This window comes from Mustela lutreola, chromosome 9, assembly GCF_030435805.1.
Source record: "Mustela lutreola isolate mMusLut2 chromosome 9, mMusLut2.pri, whole genome shotgun sequence".
Lineage (NCBI taxonomy): Eukaryota > Metazoa > Chordata > Mammalia > Carnivora > Mustelidae > Mustela > Mustela lutreola.
This window is the reverse complement of record NC_081298.1, coordinates 33,386,612-33,407,432: the sequence shown is the minus strand read 5'-3', so window position 1 is coordinate 33,407,432 and position 20,821 is coordinate 33,386,612. Positions and strand designations below refer to the sequence as shown.

At 39.0% G+C, this 20,821-nt stretch overlaps 1 protein-coding gene across 1 annotated transcript in view; it reads left to right on the top strand.

The window, feature by feature from the left end:
* HAO1 (hydroxyacid oxidase 1) overlaps nucleotides 1-20,465 on the top strand; it is a 49,623-nt gene extending 29,158 nt beyond the window's left edge. Inside the window, exons 4-8 of the mRNA XM_059133972.1 lie at nucleotides 2,269-2,444; nucleotides 11,316-11,407; nucleotides 17,228-17,386; nucleotides 17,497-17,566; nucleotides 19,705-20,465. Of these exons, the coding sequence (XP_058989955.1) occupies nucleotides 2,269-2,444; nucleotides 11,316-11,407; nucleotides 17,228-17,386; nucleotides 17,497-17,566; nucleotides 19,705-19,775 (568 nt within the window). The 3' untranslated portion in view covers nucleotides 19,776-20,465. The remainder of the gene's footprint in view (nucleotides 1-2,268; nucleotides 2,445-11,315; nucleotides 11,408-17,227; nucleotides 17,387-17,496; nucleotides 17,567-19,704) is intronic.
* The last annotated feature ends 356 nt before the right edge of the window (nucleotides 20,466-20,821 follow it).

Genomic DNA, 20,821 nt, shown 5'->3' with positions numbered 1-20,821 from the left:
AAAGGCAGAGCTAGTAGAAGCAAAGAAAGAGCTATGACTAAGCTAGAGATTAATATACAGCTGTACTTTTACCCAAATTGGGGATTGGCTAGCAGGGTAATTTATAATGTGCAGAGAAGAAAGGTGAATCCAGGTCACTGTCATCATTCAAAGACAGCCTTTCAGAGAAATGAAGTTTGCAATTGGATTTGGGTTTCTAAGCAGCTAAGTCACAAGAGTGATGCCATTGTGTATCTAGATGGTCATCCATTCAGTTAGAGATCTGAGGTGCAAGCAGAAAAAAAACTTTGTCCCTAGTTCAAGGAACTGCCAAAATATAGTCAGGATATCAGGATATTAAGCCAAGAGAAAAGATTTCAGATGTAGAGTGAGCCAGTAGTAGAGTCTTAGAAATTGTGGTCTAAGTTGGGTCAACAAAATTAGAGGGAAAAGCAGCAACTCAGTGTGGTTGTGTCTCAGTTTGGGTTCCCCTAGATGGAAATTATGTACCAGTGATTTAAATGCAAGTAGTTCCTTTGGAAGATGAAGGGAATACTGGCAGAGAAGTGGGAAAATGGCGCAAAGAAGAAAGGCAGCAAACAGTAAGCATGTTACCAAGACAGCTTCAGTTGCAGGCAACTGAACCTTAATCCTGATGGGAAATCCTGGAGATGATGTACAGCCTGTCTCAGAGTTAGCCCTCTTGGGATGAGGGAGCTGGGGTATTTATATGCCAAAATCTTTGACACTTCAAGTCTGTTGTGCGGGGGATTACTCAGGCTCCAGGAGCAGGAGAAAGTCACATATTATAGATTCTCCAGAGAAACAGAAACAGTAGGGTACACACAAACACACACATATTTTGAGAGATTGGCTCATGCAATTATGGAGTCTGAGAAGTCCCCAAATCTTCTGTCTATAAGCTAGAGTCCCAGGAAAATAGTGGTGTAGTTCCAGTCTAAACCCTAAGGTCTGAGAACCATGGGAACCAATGATTTAAGTCCTAGTCTGAGTCTGAAGGCAAGAACCAGAGGATGATAGTGTAAGTTCAGGTCTAAATCTGAAGGCTTAACAACCAGTAGGTTCAATGTCCAAGGTCAGGAGATGATGGATGCCCCAGCTTAAGCACATGGAACAAATTTGTCCTTCCTCCACTTTTTCTTCTTATATTCAGGATCTGAATAGATTGGATGAAGCCCACCCACAAAAATGAGGACTATCATCTTTACTCAGTCTGCCAATTAAATCTCATCCAGAAATATCCTCACAGACACACCCAGAAATAATGTTTTATTAGCTATCTAGGCATCCTTTAGTCCAATCAAGTTGGTACATAAATTAACAGTCATATCATAGGCAAAGAGATGAAGATCTTAGTAATTGGATAGCTCAAGCCCTGATCAGGATTGTCTGAAAGATCAGGAAGTTTGAGTCAGCAGGCAGACAGCCTCAGAGAAAACAACCTAAATGGAGGAGGGAAAAGCAACAGATAACAACTCATCCCTGACAAACACTTCCCACTTCTCCCTGTGCCCACCACCACCATAACAGGAGGGCAGGAGAAAGAGTCTATAGTCACAGCAGACTGAAGGTATTAACTGATGTTACCGCAGGTCCAATCTCCTCTAGAATTTTGTGTAAGGACATTGAAAAGTTTCCTGAAGTCAAAAGCAATCACCAAGGTGCAGATGAGATCAGAGCAGAGTGAATGGAATTAAAAGTCCAGAGATCCAGGTTGGAGCTTAAACGCTGGTTTCTTATGTAGGGACACCTTGCTCTGCACTTCTGTTTTTATTTTCTATATAAAATGGGAATCATAAAGTATCAATTTTATTTTCTGAAAGTTTTCTTAAAAATTGTGATAATATTGGTTTATGAAAGTCCTTTGTAAACTGTAATGTAACATGCAAATATCTGTTGTTATAATGAATATGCATTCCTGGCTTGAAATAGCATCAAATCTATTGTCTATATTCATAGATTGGCTTAAAAAGGTAGAGATGTTGGAATTTGCCCATATATTTCTCCCTGAAACTGATTTATTCTATATAAACATAGCTTAAGACATACAATAAACTTTAAGTGACCAACTAAGTCTACTTGATTGTCACAATTAGCCTGGAATCTTACATGAGAACATGGGAAATAAGAACGCAACCAATCTACAGATGGTTGAGGAACATCTAATTGATTTGAAAAAGGTGATGTTTCATTTTTCTTTGAATGAGTCATTGTAAAATTATCTCTAACTTTGAGAATTTTCTGATTTTATGTATCTGTTTATTTCAGAATGAAAAATTTTGAAACCAATGATTTAGCATTTTCTCCTAAGGAAAATTTTGGAGACAACAGTGGACTTGCTACATATGTCACTAAATCAATAGACCCATCTATCAGCTGGGAGGATATTAAATGGCTGAGGGGGCTGACATCTCTCCCAATTGTTGCAAAAGGCATTTTGAGAGGTTTGTATATTTCTCATACTGATCTTATGATTCTTTGTAGCTACATGATTGTGACATGTTTAAGAGAAAATAATCAGGAACAATTAACATGGAAATCTAAGGAGACATTCCACCTCTCAACTCTCGCTATTGATTTTAGTGAGTAAATAGTTCTTCATTCTTAGGTAAAACCGAAGAGCTGGGCTTTCATGAAGTAAGAAGTTACCTTCATGGTAACATGGGATGCAGCTGCCTTATCTTGGAGCCATCACGAAATCACAGAGCTTGGCAAGATATGGAAAAAATATTTTGAGTTCTTTGCTTTGTCTGAAAGCTTCCACAAGCTGCTCTCAGATCAAGAAGAAATCCAAGGATGATATTATGACAACCAGACCTGTTTTAAGAGCCTTTTCTATTTTTCTCCTGTCCCCTGCAGGTACCAATGACTAGGACTGCTTTTTTTTTTTAAGATTTTATTTATTTATTTGGCACACAAAGAGAGAGAGAGAGAGAGAGAGATCACAAGTAGGCAGAGAGGCAGACGGAGAGAGATGGGGAGAGCCCTTTGCGGGGTTGGATCCCAGGACCCTGAGATCATGACCTGAGCTGAAGGCAGAGGCTTAACCCACTGAGCCATCCAGGTGCCCCTAGGACTGATTTTTGAGGGTGGGAAATCCCATATCACCTCCCCATAAAGAATGGTTGATTATGACATTAAAATCCTCAAATATCAAGTCATGGGTATTAAGAAACTTGACTGCTTCCCCAGCATCCATATGTATTCAAATCCCATGGGGAAGTACCAATGGCTTCAATAATTTGGAGTATAAATGTATTTACCCTAAAAAAAAAAGTGTTTTCTTGCCTTTGAAAACATTTTTTAGTTGATATATAGAAAACTTCATTTATTATTTTAAATGTAACTGTTTAAGGAAGTGGCTCTGAGATGAGAGATTCTGTTAACTTATCTCAGGGTCAACAACTTTTAATCAAAACATTTCATCAGTTTTATTTGAATATGTGAGTCACATGGCTCCTATTTATAAAGCGGTAGGCATGCTACAGGTTTTATCTATTTAATCCTAAAGTATGCAGAAATGAAGTAATAGAAGTAAAAGAATGGGACCAGCAAAGCTTTTAAGTAGTGGAGATATGTTTAAATCCAGAGCTGTCTTAATCTTTGCCGTTAAAAAATATTGTTACATTCTTCCCTGTTGTTCATTGTTCTAGTTCAAAATTTCTGTGAATTATACTTCAAAGAGTGGATCTTGGTGTTAGAGCCACCTTTAAACAGTTTCACTTGCTTGACTAGTATCCATATTGTCATCCGTGATTGTTAGTGTGACTTCCTGTGTCTACCTTCAACTGTAGATACTAAAGAAAACTAACATGAAGTTTCTTCCCCATTCATTCATTCAATCATCCCTTCAGTTATTCACTCGCTCAGGCATTCATTTTGTAAATATTTATCATGTTTAGGGTGTGCAAAAGTTAAAAATAAGATAGTAATTTGAGGTCCTCGGCCAAAAGGAGAGCCCATTCTTGCAGGAGACAGACATATAAACAAGAATTTGGGGGCAATAAGATGTTACAGATGCTACAGACAGATATGCAACTTTAGGGTGGGGTTTAAAATAAGGTATGGACACTTAGTGGGTTAGGGAAGGTTTTATTTCAGAATGAAAGATAATGCTTGAGTTTTGATTTGTTGTCGAAAGACTCGGAGGGAAATAATGGCAAAATAAAGCAGTTCTGAGTGAAAATTTATGAAACATGTAGACTACAAGAGGTTTGAGAACCACTGAGGCTCTTGATCGTGGAATCAACTTAATCAAATTAACATTTTAGAAAAATCAAGCATTGTATAATGAGCCTAATGGATAGAGTTGGCAACGTTGTGGTCAGGGGGACATTTAAGAAATGGTTGCTGCCCAGGCAAGCGATGACTGTGGCTGACATCAAGAAAATGAGAAAGTATGTTCGAATTAGAAAATTAATGCCATTTCAAGTATTGAATTCACTCTCATCATAGTGGGGGCCTGGAGAAAGTCGCTTAAAGCACAAAAGAAGAATGAAGTTTTGGTCTTGGTTCATATTTGCCTAAGTTAAATAAGGAACATATAAAAGAATGAGGTAATTTAATTTTTTTACCCAATTTCTCCATTTAGGATTCCCAGTATATACCATTTTCTAGAACTCTGTCCTCTAGGATATGATGAAAATCTATTCAATTAGACTTCACCAACATGTGTTATGTTGTAAAATACTCTGGGTTCTAGAACTTCCTTCTGGGGTCATCTCAGCTAAGATCATCACCTCCACCGTTACCTCTTTTTGTTCTCACGCATATGGATCATATGACTTCTTTCTACCTGTTTCATAATGTTTTACACAGAATAGAGTGGCCCAAATGTTAACCGAGTAGAATCCTCAGTGAAAGCTATGAGTCTATTTAATTAGAAAGAGCTCAAAAGCAAGAGAAAGAGAGATAGGGCACTGGGCATTTGAAAGGAAATAACTTATTTATACACGTACAGTTTATATTGTCTAGTGTTTCTGTAACTATTTATTTCATTTACTTAACAAACAAGAATTATCTCCATGACAACAACTACATCAAGTAACGCATAAACTCAATCTTGAAAGGGGGGTGGGTGGAGGCAAGGCCAGTTCTGGGAAATCTGGTTCTCCCTCTTTCACAGATCTTCATCCAGAAGTCATGGGTAGATGGAGAGTCAGCCACCCTCTTCCATTTTCCTGATCAGAAAGGTAGAGATTATGTTTGCAGGAACATGAAATCATAGGTAGCTGGAAGGAGCTCAATGAAACATCTTCCCCTTACCAACATTTTAATAATTGCATTTTAACAAATGCAAATTAAGTCCAAGGTATAATCATCTCTTGCTGTGGTTAAACCCTGCCCTTGGAAAACTTCAACACAAACTCCAAATGAATATTTGAGATAGGATTTGTTTTTTGCTAAAACTCATGCTAATAAACAAATGGCTTTATGAACAAAGGCATAATGTTTTTCAGAGTTGTTTTAAAATTTAAAAAATACTTTTAAAACTATTCTGTGGTATTTCCATAGTAGCTTTTTGTTTCTCAAAAACTATAACTAATTCTTTTCCTGTATGTGTTTTTTTTTCACGACACTCTCAAAGATATTCACTCAGTGTTTCCAGATTATGCTCAAAACTGCCATGCAGCTAGGATTTAGTTACTAAATTCCTGTGAGATAGCAGAGTCCTGAGTCAAAAGCTCCAAGGGCTTGAGGGTAAATCTTGAGTACTTATATTTCACTTTGGTATTTTCATTTAAAAATAGAAATAATATATCAATAAGATAGCAAACAGTGCTATCCCCTACTGACTATTGTAATTGTCAGTCAACTAATGTATTAACTGGCAAATTAACTTATGTGGAATGTCGTAGGAGTTAACTTTAAGGATTAATGAAAAATATCAAAGATTCATGAACTTTTTGCTAAGTCCAAATATTTGCAGCCTCTTGTTAAGGCTAGGTTGTTTTTCTCTCTGGGTTAAAATAAAACGTAAAACTTTGGACAAGGTTTCGTAGGCAGCTAATGAAAGGGGTTCATATCTGGTCATAAATTATTCTTATTTTGCTTCTCTGGATGCTCATGATCTTATCGTCTGAGCAAACCATTCTGTCATTTCCCCCTACATTTCCAGCACTGCCTAAAAGAACCTGGAAAACCACTCAAAATGATAGGAGATAACAAACTGTTGCTTAAGTAGTGCTTACTTCAAATGAAAGGCTTCTTATAATCATAATCCTGACGAAGATGACAATTTATTGTTATAGACAAAACTCCAACAAACTTGCCAAAAGCATCCAGCAAATGAATTTCCTTCACGTACTCATCTTCTGAGTTCATACTTCCTGCACCATCAGATGAAATTAATAGTAACAGTTAATATTGATCTGAGTGTTCAACATGTGTCAGGCTCTTTCTAAACACTCAGTCAACTAATTTAATCCACAAGCCAATCTTCTGTGAATTATTATCCCTTTTTATGGTTTAGGACACCAATGCACAAAGAAATTAAGAAACTTGCCACCTACATAGTAAGCAAGTCTCAGATACAAGATCCAGGTGGCCTGATTTACTAAGCTTAAGCAGCTAATAACTTTTTCATACTATATAGGATTAGTTTATTGATAATTTTCAATTTCTGAAAACATTGGTTGTAACTACATATATTTTGATTTTTTTTTTTTTTTTTACTTTTGACTTGATGTTTGGTATCATGCACACAATTAGACAACCAAAGCAAACCTCCCCAATTCCAAATACATTTTGCATTGTATTAAGGCAAATGTTTTTAGAGGACCATTTCCCCAAACATGTTTTAAATGATAATGTATTGGGCTTCTTGATCCAGTTGATGGACTGAGTATATATATATACACATACCCTCTCATCAAAGCCATGATGCCCCTGAAATTAAAGTATGGAAATACAAAAATACATAAGTCTTATGACAGCAAAGCAATGGAAAATGGGCACACACAGCAGAGAAACTTCACGAAATTTATGAGAGGAACAAAACGTAAGGGAATGTGCTGATAGGAAGAAAGTGCAAAGAAAACTGTCCCTCCAGATACACTCAGAGAGTGCCCTGGAGGAGCTGGGGGAGATTCTGTAATGAATGGTGGGGAGGCGCTGGGCGAGATTCTGTAATGAATGGTGGGGAGGCGCTGGGCATCTAGTCTGCAGGTGTGACAGAGACAGTGGATGAGAAGTGGAAAGAAAGTCATGGGATTCATGGGAGCTCTGTTTGTAAACTCTTACAATAGCCAACTATCCTGTCTTTCCTCATCCCCTGTGCACCAATGGGCAATGTGGCATAGTAGCTCCATCTTTCTAAAGAAATGAATGGTTAGCTGGGACAACCTAGGGATGGATAACATTTAAAATATGTAATGATGCTGTTCTCAATTCTGACACATGAGGAGCTCATAGTCCAGTAGCCCCTTAGTTAACATTCCTTGTGTTGTCTCACATGGAGCTCCAAGAGTTTCTACTCCAGGCAAAGACTTGGAAAGAATGAAAGTGATTTACAAAATAGTCCAGAGTGCCAAAGCAGTGACCCAAATCTTTCTTCCTCAAACATAAGTGGAAAATGTAGCATCATAAGGCATATCTGAAACACTAAAACATAAAAGACCAAGATTAATCTACAGAGAAGCTGATCCCAGAGGAAAGAGATAAAATAAAACAAGAAGAAATAACTTTTTAAAAAATTCCAAATGATAGACTCAGAGAAGCTGAAAGTATACCTAAGTAAGAAGAGTCTTCCATGAAAAGAAAATCAGAGTACGAAAAAACCAGTTCTCAAAGACTAAAAACATGATTTCTGGAGTTAAACATGAAGTTACTGATTTAATAAGAGAGCCAATGACATTTCTCACAATATATAAGAACAACAAGACAAATGGAAAACATGATTAAATGAAACAGAGTCTTGAAGACCCTTGAAAATGTCCAATATTTTAAATATTGAAGATAGGGATTCATAGAAAAAATAGAGGAAAGAGGCAAGGAATAAATTGTTAGACAGTGTCTGAATGCTGGAAACTTAAGCCATTAGACTCAGAAAACAAATCATAATTTATTATATCCCTTGTGAAATTTCAGGGGGGAAAATGGGTATCAAGAGGGAAAACAAAGCAGGTTACTTACAAAGAATGGAGTAAAACTGGCATCAGTCTTCTTGTAGCAACAATGGGAACTAGAAGATGATGGAGCAATGTCTCTAAGGAAAAGGATTTTCAACCTAGAATATTATACGTAATCCAATCACCAAAGACAAAAGAAGTTATTTGGGTGCTCATAGGTTTACCACGCATGGATCCCTTTTTAGGAGCTTACAAAGGAATTAATGTACTATACACAAATGAGAACTTAAACCAAATGTAGTCATAAATTAGACTTCAAGAGATTCAAGTCACAGAGAATAGGAGCAATCCTTAGGACGAAGGTCAGCAGTCAACCTTGAGAGTAATCAGAGCAGGATAGAGTAAGTAGGTAAAGGGTTCAGGAGGGAAGTCTCCAGAGGGAAAAGAAGATGATTTAAACAGGTTAGATAGAATAAATGGGAAGTTTGAAGCATTAGAGGATACTCTTTTTAAAAAAAATTTATTTATTTATTTATAATAAATATATTTATATATTTATATAAATTATCTCTATATATATATAAATAAATATATTTATATATATATATATATAGAGAGAGAGAGAGAGCGCACGCATATGCAAGTGTAGGGGGAGGGGTAGAATGAGGGAGAAAGAGTTTCAAATAGACTCTTCTGCTGAGTGTGAAGCCTCACACAGATCTCAAACATCGGGATCATAACCCAGGCTGAAACCAAGAGTTAGTTGCTCAAAAGACTGTACCACCCGGGCCCCCTAGAATTTTGAGGATAGTCTTAAGGCTCATGGTAACTGGAGCAAAAGGAGAAAAATGCAATTAGAAATTCAGGAAAATAAAGCTGTGAAATAAAACATGTATGGTCCAAATATGAAACAACATTAAAATTAAAAGTATGAATCAATCAATGGGGTTGGGAAAAAAATATCATCTCTCAACCTCGGTGTGAGGGCCTTTTCCTTCTGGGTGACTCAGAAGTTTCTTGAGACATCTCACAATCTGCATCGCATGCTTGGATTAAAACATGCTTTCCAAAACAGCGTCATGTAAACATTAGATTTTATATTCAATATGAATTAAATATAGAATATCAATCATATATTGAGAATATAACAAAATGCATAACACAACACAAGCTTAGAGGTGAGCAGATAACAAAGTAATTCGTTGGGAAACACTGGCAAGTCATGAAGCAGAGCACCTTTCATATTATTTCATTGTATCTTATGGCTCATCAGAACATTCCTTAAAGGTGAACCCTAACAAGAACAACAAGACAATCATGTGATGTCTAGATCAGCCCTAGCCGCCATAACAAAATGCCTTAGACTGTGTGGCTCACAGAGCAGACATTTATTTTCTCATAGTTGTGGAGGCTGGAAGTCTGAGATAAGGATTCCAGCCTGGTCAGTTTCTGATGTAAGCTCTTCCCTTAGGTTGTGGAGGCCTCCTTTTCCCTGTGTGCTTACATGACCCGTTCTTCGTGTGAACAGGACTGGAGGGAGGTGGTCAGCAAGCTCCCCAATGTTCTCTGATAAGGACCCCCGTGCCCTCATGAAAGCCCAACTCTAATGACATCATCAAATCCTAATGAATTTTCAAAGGCATCATCTCCAGATACTATCACATTGAAGGTTAGGGTTCTAACATATGAACTTTGGGAGTCACAGACATTCAGTCCCTAAAACATGAGGTTTTTTTTACATTTTCATCTACTGTAATTTTAGAAGAAAAATAACAATAACATCATATTTTATTTTATTTTAGTTTTTTTTTTTTAAAGAATTAATTTGTTTATTTGACAGAGATCACAGGCAGAGACAGGCAGAGGTCGGGGGAAGCAGGCTCCCTGCTGAGCAGAAAGCCCGATGCTGGGCTCAATCCCAGGACCCCAAGATTATGATCTGAGCTGAGGGCAGAGGCCCAACCCACTGAGCCCCCCAGGAACCCCAATACCATCATATTTTAAATGGGAATATTCAAAAACTAACATTCCATAAAACACCACTTAGAAAAAATGGTGTTTTAACATAAAATTTTAAAATACTCAGAATTACAGATCCTTTTATGAGTCTTTTCTTTTTTATTATTCTTAGATCTGCCCTTGATTTCCACTGCTTAATTTATGAATGTATACAATATTCTATATCCATCCAGTTACATCTCCCAAATCTGATTTTCACCTCAACCTTAGACCAAGTATTTTTGAGTGTTAAATTTGAGAACCATTGTTACTTTTCTGATTTGGTTAGCGACTAAACAGTTTGCTGTTGGGAGCATGCTGAACATATAAGAGTTTAAAATATACAATATAATAAATGAGTTGGAAATTGATTTGAGAGAATGTTAATCTGTTTTATTTTTTTAATTTACTTTTTAAAAGATATTATTTATTTGAAATAATGGGAGGGAGAGAGACAGAGGAAGAGGGAAAAGCAGACACTGATGAGCAGGAAGCCCGATGTAGGACTTGATTTCAAGACCCTAAAATCCTGACCCGAGTTGAAGGCAGATACTTAACTGCCTTAGCCACCCAGGAGCCCCTAATCTATTTAAAAACTGTATTTTCAGAAGTTGTTATATTTTGAAGCATGATTAGAGACATAGCATATAATTTTATTTTTGTATACTTTTGTACATTTTTATATACTTCATTGGGCAAAATACACTTAATTATAGAATAAGATAAGACAAGATAAGATAATTAATGAAAATACTACTTTGTGTTAAAGAATGTTTTTGGAAAAGACTTGTTCCCTCCATGTTATATTTCAGGTGCTTGCCACTTATGTATTCTTTAATGCTATCCAAATTACAGAGGAATAATTTTGCTAAATGCTAAATGGTATGATCTTATTAAAAATAATAAAATTACTTAGCAGGAGTACTTTCTTGTGAGCATAAATTAATTTTAACTGCATGTCAATTGGCTGTCTATTGAAAATTTTATCTCATGATTCTCATGAGATTTTATCTCATGATTTTATCTCATTAATTTTATCTCATGATCATTATATGTGCTAACATTTTGGCCAAGGAAACTGTCACTACTCTTCTTGACCTGAGCACTCATGTATTTCTATGCTAAAGGTTCTGAGCAAGGTGTAGATGTGTGAACTCAGGCTCTCTTTGACTGGGACCTTTCACCTTCTAAACCCAAGCCTTCTGTTAAGTTGCCTTTTTCATACAATGGCTGTCTTGCTCTTTCCAGGTGATGATGCCCGGGAGGCAGTTAAACATGGCTTGAATGGGATCTTGGTGTCGAATCATGGGGCTCGACAACTTGATGGGGTGCCGGCCACTGTAAGTTTCAGCAAATGCTGAGATTTCCCTTTGGAATTCTCGTTTCCATCGCAGTTTCTCCATGTCTGACTCTTTTCTGAGTATTTTGGGTATGGAACACTCAAGGTAAAATGTGTGCAAATAGATGAGATCTTGTATTTTAAATTTAGTGACATATATCTACCTGAAGTAGATCATTAAATCATGCAATACATTTATTTGTAAACTTTATAAAAGTCACTGTTAAAAAAGAAATCCTTTGTGGACAGATATAAAAGTAAACCGAACTGTCTTGAAGAGCTGTGGGACTGAGTTAAAACTGTGAAGGAGCAATTAGCTCCACGAGGGTTATCCGATGTTAGCAGAGTCATTCAGTCGTAGTTATTATATGGGTGGCTATTATATTATATGGGTGGCTTTAATTGTGATGACCAACGAATTTATTCAAACAACTGGAAGTATAGGAGGACAAATAATTTTGTCAAGTAGTAGTGGATTCCTCCTTCACTGAACCAGCAGGTTGATTTAGAAAAATCCGTAGACCAGGTGTGTGGGCCTTAGGACAAACTAACCGACTATAGGGAAATATTGGATGTTGTCCGTATTTGTACTCACGGTTCTTCCTAAAACACTAATGGCAGGAATGAACCTCACCTTTGCATGCTGTAGGATCACAGAGTCAAGAATCAAATCACAAAACTGAGCGTTTCCAGTCCTTTCCAATTCAGCTCTCCTTGTAGAGACCCGTCGTCTTCAGTGATATGGAATGTTGCCTGCAGGTAAAGGAGAATGAAGACCTCCTCTGGTCAGGGAGGAGAAGTTGGTCACAGCTCAAGGGTCATTGGCAGACTTGTGCCTTTCCTGTATATGAAGACATAGACTTAGTGTGCCGGCCAAATTAAGTGTGTTTTCTTAAAAATAGAATCTAAATCTACTGAAATCAAATCTAACAAGATTTTAAGGGGAAAATATCTAAATGGTGTGGTTTATTTCCCTCTGGCTGAGGGGTTATGGAAACTTCTCTAAAAGGACTTTTTTGAGCTGTGGTCCCGGAGACTGTTTTAAAAAAAACAATGACACTCCCGTTTGCATGCTGTGCGAAGAGAGATGTTTGCTTGGGGTTCGTCTCATACTTAGAAGACATTTGAGGCCCACGATGGTGAGAGAAATGTGTGATTAGATTTGGCTCACAGTGAAGATGCCTTTCTCCCAGTGTGTAGGTTTTGAGATGAGGAACAAACAGTTACAAATTAAGCTCATGTCAATGTTCTTACATTCAAGGTCATAATGTGGCCAAAATTGCTCTTAAAGAGGGTCGTCTGGCTGGCTCAGTGGGCAAGGTGTGTGATTCTTGAGTTGGGGTCATGCATTCAAGCCCTGTGCTGGGTGTAGAGCTTACATGGGGGAAAAAAAAAAAGTTTGCTTTTGAAGTAACTTGAGAACAAAATGACAGTATTTTCAAATTGATTTTCAAAATCCATAGTTCTGGAACGTCTCAAACTGGAATCTAAAGACAGAGTCTCTGGAGTCTTTGAACCCTAGAAGTATTTTTTTTTTAAAGATTTTATTTATTTATTTGACAGAGAGAAGGACAGGAAGAGAGGGAACACAAACAGGGAAAGTGGAAGAGGGAGAAGCAGGCTTCCCACCGAGTGGAGAGCCCCATGTGGGGCTGGACTCCATGGTCCTGGTCTCAGGACCATGACTTGACCAAAACGCAGATGACTGAGCCAACCAGGTGCCCTGGAAGGTTGTTTTTTGTTTGTTTTGTTTTTTTAATGTTTTCATTTTTGTTTTGATTCTAACTGGGACTAAACTTTGTTAAATTTAAAAATATGACATTCTTTTCTAGTGAAAATGTTCAACTATAAACATTTTCGTAGATTAATATTTGGGTTGCTCAGGCAATGGTTTCCAAAATTGAGTCCTTGGACACATTCTATGAGATCTTAAGAGATTTTATTATTATTATTGTTATTTAAAGATTTTATTTACTTATTTATTTGACAGACAAAGATCACAAGTAGGCAGAGAGAGGGTGAAGCAGACTTCCTGCAGCCCAATGAGGGGCTTGATCCCAGGGCCCTGGTATCATGACCTGAGCTGAAGGCAGAGGCTTAACCTACTGAGTCACCCAGGTGCCCCTATTATTATTTTTTTAAGAGACAGAGAGAGTGAGAGTAACTGGGAGTGGGCAGGAGGCAAAGGGCAAGGGAATGAAACTTAAGCAGGCTCATGCCCAGTCTGGAGCCCAATGTGGGGCTCAATCTCATGATGGGAGATCATGACCTGAGCCAAAATCAAGAGTCAGACACCCAACCCATTGAGCCTCCCAGGTGACCCTATTTTTCCTTTTAAAAGGGGTTCATGCAATTCTACCTTTGAAAAGCACTTGATGTATCCATTAGCTTTTGCCAGGTAACAAACCACTCTGAAATTTGCTGGCCTAAACTCAATAGTTCTTTATTCATGTCACAATTTTGTGAGTTGCAATTTGGGCTGAAACTTGCTAGAAAGTTCTTCTGGTCTTGGCTGGGCTCACTCAAATGCATGTGGTCAGTTGTTGGGATGACTAGGACAGACTGGTGTGGGGTGACTTCAGCAGGGACAGTTCTGCATTGTCTCACATCTGGAACATTAGGTAGGCTGGTTCTCACAAGATGGCAGGTTTCCTAGAAGGAAAGTGTAAAATTGCAAGGCCTCTTGAGATTGAGGCTTAGAAAATGCACACCGTAGCTTCTTTCTGTTCTGTTCTCTCTATGTTCTCTTGGTGACGGCAGGTCCCAAGTGTAGTTTAGTTGCGAAGGATGGGGAAATAGACTCATTTCTCTAGCCTCATTTCTCTTCTCTCTGGAAGAGCAGAAATATCCTGTTACAAAGAAATGAAGATAGGGAGGGAAATAATTGCAGCCATTCTTGCAATTGTGAACAATCAGGCAAGCCTATAGGAACCAGTAATTTTCTAAGTGTGCTTAGTAGAAACCCCATCCAAGGGTGCCTGGCAAAGGATGATGGGTAGAGAGTCAGGGGAGGATTTCTGGACAGCATCCTGAACTCTGGCTCTTTTTGCTTTTAACTAAAACAGCTCTGGCTTTATCTGCTTTTGTCTATGTTCAATTAGTTTGGTTTGAAACCTTTTTTTTTTTTTTTTTCCTTTTTAGAAATAGAACAGAGAGCTGGTCAGGAGGGGGCAGAGGAAGAGGGAGAGAGAATCTTAAGCAGACACAGGGTATAATCTCACCACCCTGAGATCAGGGCCTGAGTCAAAATCAAAAGTCAGACACTTAACTGATTGAGCTACCCAAGCACCCCACTTTGGTTTGAGACCCTTAAAGTGTTCCTTGCCCAAAACATGAGAAATTGGGAGTATAGGATGGATGTTTTGGGAAGATAGAAAGGTGGGTACTCCCTGTGAGTATTTTTTTGGGACAGGGAACATCCTGGAAGAATGTGACTTGAGCAGCAATGGAGAAAAGTCTCCTTGTGAGTCACAACCCCATGGGATTCTTGTTGGCTCCCTTAGACCATTTGGCATCGTGGCTTGAATATACAGGGTCTTCAAAAGTCAGTGAATGGATGGATGGATGCGTTAGTCAGTATATCAGGATCTTAATGTATTTTCCTGTAGATTAACCCCATGGGAGGTGAGCTCACAATTAGTTGTATCAAGAATCATGAAGTGAAGAAAAGTCAAAATGAATGGTCTCTCAAATGTCTAGCAAGCTGGAAAAAAGAAATGTAATAGTTGTAAAATAGTGGATTCATCTGCTGTATTTATTTATTTAATCTCCTCCGGTCAGAATTATTCTCTGAAATATGCACCCGGTGAAACTGCAGCTACAGAAAGAAAAAGGAGGAGAATAGAAGTGCTCAGCAATGGTTAGAATAGCCTGGTCCACGACACACAAAACACTTCTCTAGGTTCCATTTTTATAGCCCGGAATTCACATTTTAAGTGTCCTTATTAGTTTCCTTTTAGGCCAGGTTGGGCGTTAGAAATAACGTAAACAGACTTGATTTGCGTGACTTTGAAAATGTGTATTGAACCCGAGCTAGCTAATATTTTTCTTTGGTTTTGGTTTCAAATGGGGAAATATGCTTAATGATAGCTTGCATCATCTCTTGGAAATTGTAGCATTTATATGTTGATGTAACTTGCCTGACTGTAAAAGGAGGACTATGTATAGGTAAAGGGACATATGTAAATGGATCCAGAGCATGTTTGGCAAGGCAGAAAAGCCAAAAGGAAAAGGGGAAAATCACATTACCTGCCAAACACTTAGGGGCTGCGTGCCAAAAGTTGCCTTCACTTCCTCCAAATCTGTGGCCAGGTTTGGTCTTCAGCCTTTTACATAAAACTCTCTTTAAGTTGAGCCTCTACAATTTTGGGGGAGAAGCGAGAAAGCCTTTGAGTGGTTTCGGCACAATTATGTCTAGAAAAAAATCTCACTTGAATGCATGGTCGCTTCTTCAGCATGTATTTTAAATGGAGATTGGACTTAATTTTATACTCAAATATTTGGGAATGAATGTAGGTAATTTCTACAGATTTTGACCTACAGTTCACCTTGTCAATCGTTTCCATTCTCAAGGGCAAAGATTCACACAAAAGAGACAACTGTATCAGCTATTAGCTAATAACTGTATTAGCTATTAGCCAACTCTATTAGTTATTGCCATGTGGTGCCATGAAAGGACAGACTCCAAACTCAGTGATTTAAATCAACAGTCATTTAGTCCCGTGAAACTTTGTGTCAGCTGGCCGGGACAGGGAGTGCGGGGGGCGCAGTCTGCTGATCTGGTCTTGGTACTGGTTAGGTGGCTGTGCTCCAAGTTTCGTGTCCAGCTGGGCTTAGCTGGGCTAGCTCTGCTTCCTGAATTCCAGAGTATTTATTCTGGGGCCCAAGCTAAAGGGGAAGCAGTGCCCAGGGGGTGCTCCTCTCATGGCAAGTGGCACAGGTGCCAGAGAAATTTTACGTGCGTGAGGTCATTTAAGGTCTATGCCCAGAAATGGCACTCTGCCACCTCTGCTCACATGTTACTGGCCAAACTAAGTTGCAAGGCCAAGGCCAATGTCAAGGAGCAGGCGAGTGCACTCTGTTTCCTTTAGCAGGAAACACTGCAAAGTTACCTTGAAAAAAGGGGTGGTTTCCGAGTGGTGTGAAGGATCAGGAACCATATTTGCCATCCACCAAATCCACCCCCATGAGTCTCTTGTACTCTCTGGTGCTGATACAAGCCCATCATCAATTGTCAGTCAAGACGAGAACCTTGAAGGTGCCTGTGGTCATGTCCTTTTAAAGCAAGAAAAATATTTTCATAGAGAGTTCTCTAATGTAGGGCTGGATGCAAAAGATGTTGGTCAGGGAAATCAGAGAGTTTTTCATTGTTAGCCCTGCTCGCATTTTCACACACCATTGCTTCCACTCGCAATTAAGTATTAATTTTAACAATTGATTTGCAAGGGTAAATCATGTCCAGAATAATTTATATGAGCAAGATACCTCTATGCATTTTATAAAACATAGTTATAAAATGTCATTACATGCATTAAAATTTTGTTTGTATTTTTAAAAATCATGATTTTTGAATTTGAACATCAGGAAAGGGGAAAAAAAAAAGCCTTGAACTTCAAAATAAAAATAATAAATTTAGTTGGTGTTTTAGGTACTGACATTTTCACTCCTTTTCTTCCAGGAGGGAATAATTGTACTGTTGACTGCAAACCTGTTTCGCTTCTTTCACGCTAAACCCTTGTCAGATGGTCAATGGCCGTGGGGGTTGAGCTGGGTAACACTTCAACCAGCATAGCCTCACTTGATTGACCTCTCCTATCTGCAGATTGATGTTTTGCCGGAAATCGTGGAGGCTGTGGAAGGGAAGGTGGAAGTCTTCCTGGATGGGGGTGTTCGGAAAGGCACTGATGTTCTGAAAGCTCTAGCCCTGGGAGCCAAGGCTGTATTTGTGGGGAGACCAATCATCTGGGGCTTGGCTTCCCAGGTAATTAGAGGACAATGAAATAAACATATAAAATGGAACAACAGTGAGATAAATACATGAATCAAGTCAAACCGACTTACCCCAAATATCTGTATCTTTTATTTGCTTAGGGAGAGAAAGGTGTTCAAGATGTCCTTGAGATACTTAAGGACGAATTCCGATTGGCCATGGCTCTGAGTGGTAAGACTTGTTATTCTTCTTCCCAACTTTCTTTTCTTCTTACGGGCTCCTTGGTGGAGAGCAGTAAACATGAAGAGGAAGAAGATGGAGTCATTTGGGCTGTAATGAAGTTGGAAGTTGGCGCCGTGTTTACAACTCTCGGGCAGAGCACTCTCTAGACAAAAGGAGTCCGTAGCCAGTAACAGTTGCTTTGCCTCTATTTTTGACTGTCTCATCAAGGCTGTGTGGGTGAGTGTGAGTACGTGAAGGGCAAACGCTATCCATTATTCCTCCTCATCTCACCTGAACAAAAAATCTAACTGGCTAGTCAACACCTCCACGAGGCAGTCCAAATGATACCGCTACCTTTTCCTATTAAACCAGTTCCAGGGCTCCTGGGTGGCTCAATCATTAGGCAACTGCCTTTGGCTCCGATCATGATCCCATGGTCCTGGGATCAAGCCCCACTTCAGGTTCCCTGCTCAGTGGGAAGCGTGCTTCTCCCTCTCCCACTCCCCCTGCTTGTGTTCCCTGTTTCGCTGTCTCTCTGTCAAATAAATGAATAAAATCTTAAAAAAAAAAATCTTAAAAAAATCTTAAAAAAAAATCTTAAAATTTTTTAAAGATTTTTAAAAATTTTTAAAGATTTTTAAGAATCTTAAAAAAAAAAAAAAAAAGCCTGTTCCATCTGCAGACCCCCCAGTGGAGACGGTTCATGTTAGTATCCTTGTTTCAAAAATCTTGAGTCACTTTTGACTTCTCATTTCCCTCACACCCCCACATTGACAGGAGTTCTACTCACGTTGACAGGAGGTCTGTCTGCAAAATGTGATCAGAACCTGACCTCACTCATTGCTGCGATGGTTTCTCTGTGTTTCTTCCCAATCAGAGCCTCTCTCCCATTGGGCATTGCCAGTCTGTGTGTCCACCTTGCCTCCCTCTTCCTCCCAGCCTGTTCTGATCACAGAGGTCAGAATAAACTCTTCCAACATGAATTCAGATCATGCCACCATTCTGATAAGAACCCTCCAATGGCTCTTGGTTTGTTTACTCACTGTAAATGCCCACGTCCTCACCATGGCCTACAAGATCTTTATGCGGCTTGACCTCTGTCACCTCTCTGACTTCAACTCCTACTACTGTCACCCCTGCTTATTCTGCCCAGGCCACATTTTCCTCCCACTCCTCCCTGACTATGGCGGCCATGTTTCAGTCTGACGTCTTTTGCTCTGGCTATCCCACTGGCTATCCCATCTGTCTGGATGCTCTTCCCCCAGATGTCTACAAGGCTGACATCCTTCACATCTTCACTGAACTCGTATTTTCTCAAAGGGTGCCATCCTGCCCACCTTATTTAAAATGGAAGTCCATGCCCCACCCATTCCCTCAGCTTCTAGTTTTCTCTCCCTGTGATTCATTCTTCTCCCATAGCACCCATCGCCTATACATTGACTATCATATGATCTACTTTTCAAATTACTTGCATTATATGTCCTCTTTTCCTCTGGAGAATATAAGAAGCATGAGGCAGGGATCTTCATCTGTTGTCTTCAATGCAGTATTCCCAGTGTTCAGAGCAGCGCCCTGCACACAAATAGTATTTGCTGGAGAAATGAGTAAGAAAAAAGCATCATTATTACTAGTGACTGCTTTGAATTTAACTCCGAATGGACCTCTCAATGCAGAGAATGCCTCTGAGCCAATTACCCACTTCTGAAGGTAATGAGGGTTTCCTTTTCTATGATCCATTTCACCCAGAAGGTCCTCGTAGATAGAATTCCCGAGATCAATGGTCTACAGCTACTGTGCCGAGCCTGTGCGGACACAGGCACAGGGAGAGAAGAACGCCATTCTGTGAATCCTCACTATGCATTTTAATTTGCTACAGACATATCCTAAAAGAGAGCTTTCAGCCGCTGACTCTCTATTAAATGTGGCAGAAAGAATATACTCTTTGTGTTAATAAAAATATGTGCCAGTCATTTTGTGTTAAGGACTGTTTAGGTAATAAAAGTGGTCTCATGCCACATAAGATTTGGCAAGCTTACCTTAAATCATAAACCTTACATTTGTCAAGTTTTACATTCCTTGGGAAAACGATTACCTGCCTGATTATTATTGCATTCATTTCATATTAAATGTATGCATTATTTTTTCAGGGTGCCAGAATGTGAAAGTCATCGACAAGACATTGGTGAGGAAAAATCCTCCGGCCATTTCCAAGATCTGACAGTGCACAATATTTTCCCATCTGTATTATTTTTTTTTTCGGCATGTATTACTTGACAAAGAGACACTGTGCGGAGAGTGACCACAGTCTGCAATGCCCCACTTCAACACAAAGGGTGTCGTTCTTCTCCAACAAAATAGCAATCCCTTTGAGCTCATTGCTTTTGACTTTTCAATGGGTGTCCTAGGAACCTTTTAGAAAGAAATGAACTTGCATCCTGGAAATATATTAACTGTTAAAAAAGAAAACATTGGACATGTGTTTAGACAACGTCATCCCCTGGCAGGCTAAAGTGCTGAAAAACAAAAGGTAGCCTTTGGTAAAAGGAGAGGTGGCTACCCCGGAGGTAAAAAGATAATGATCTCACTTGTTTATTAACCTGCATTGTGTTTGGATATCTTAAAGCACTTACTCAATGGTAAGTTCAGGTTCAAAAGATTGGACCTGCCTAGAGAAACGGGCGATTCAGATTCCCAACACTGAGGAGCCAGCTCTTGATAGACTTGGGATGAGCTGGTGGAAATTGCTGATTTTCTAGGCACTTTTTAACACCATGACTTACACTACTTCCAATCTACAAAAATGTAGATTTCTGTCCCCATCTTTTGTGTCTGTATCTATCCCTATATTTTATGATACATGTATTACTTCTTAATCAGAAACAAATAAAGCATTTTTGAGAAGACTGTATCTATTCCATTTGTAACAATACGAAATTCATCCATTTTAATCTCTGAACTCCAGTCCCTGCTCTATTGCTCATTAATTCTCTTACACCTTCCAGCTCTTCTTTATTCTTTCGCTTTTTTTCCACTTACAGTCATACACAGGGCCAGCTACTGCGATTTGTGAGGATCGTGCCAAATGAAAACATGGGACGCTTGTTCAAAAAGCAGGAAAAAGGCCTTTCCTTCCATCCACAGTTTTTCTCTTAACCTGCCATGGTCGCTTTTCTTTGGTATCTTTTCTTTGCTATGTATTGTCACATTTCCTTGGGCATGAGGATGCTCACAGAGCAAGCAGGTGCTTGACACAGCCCGGTGATA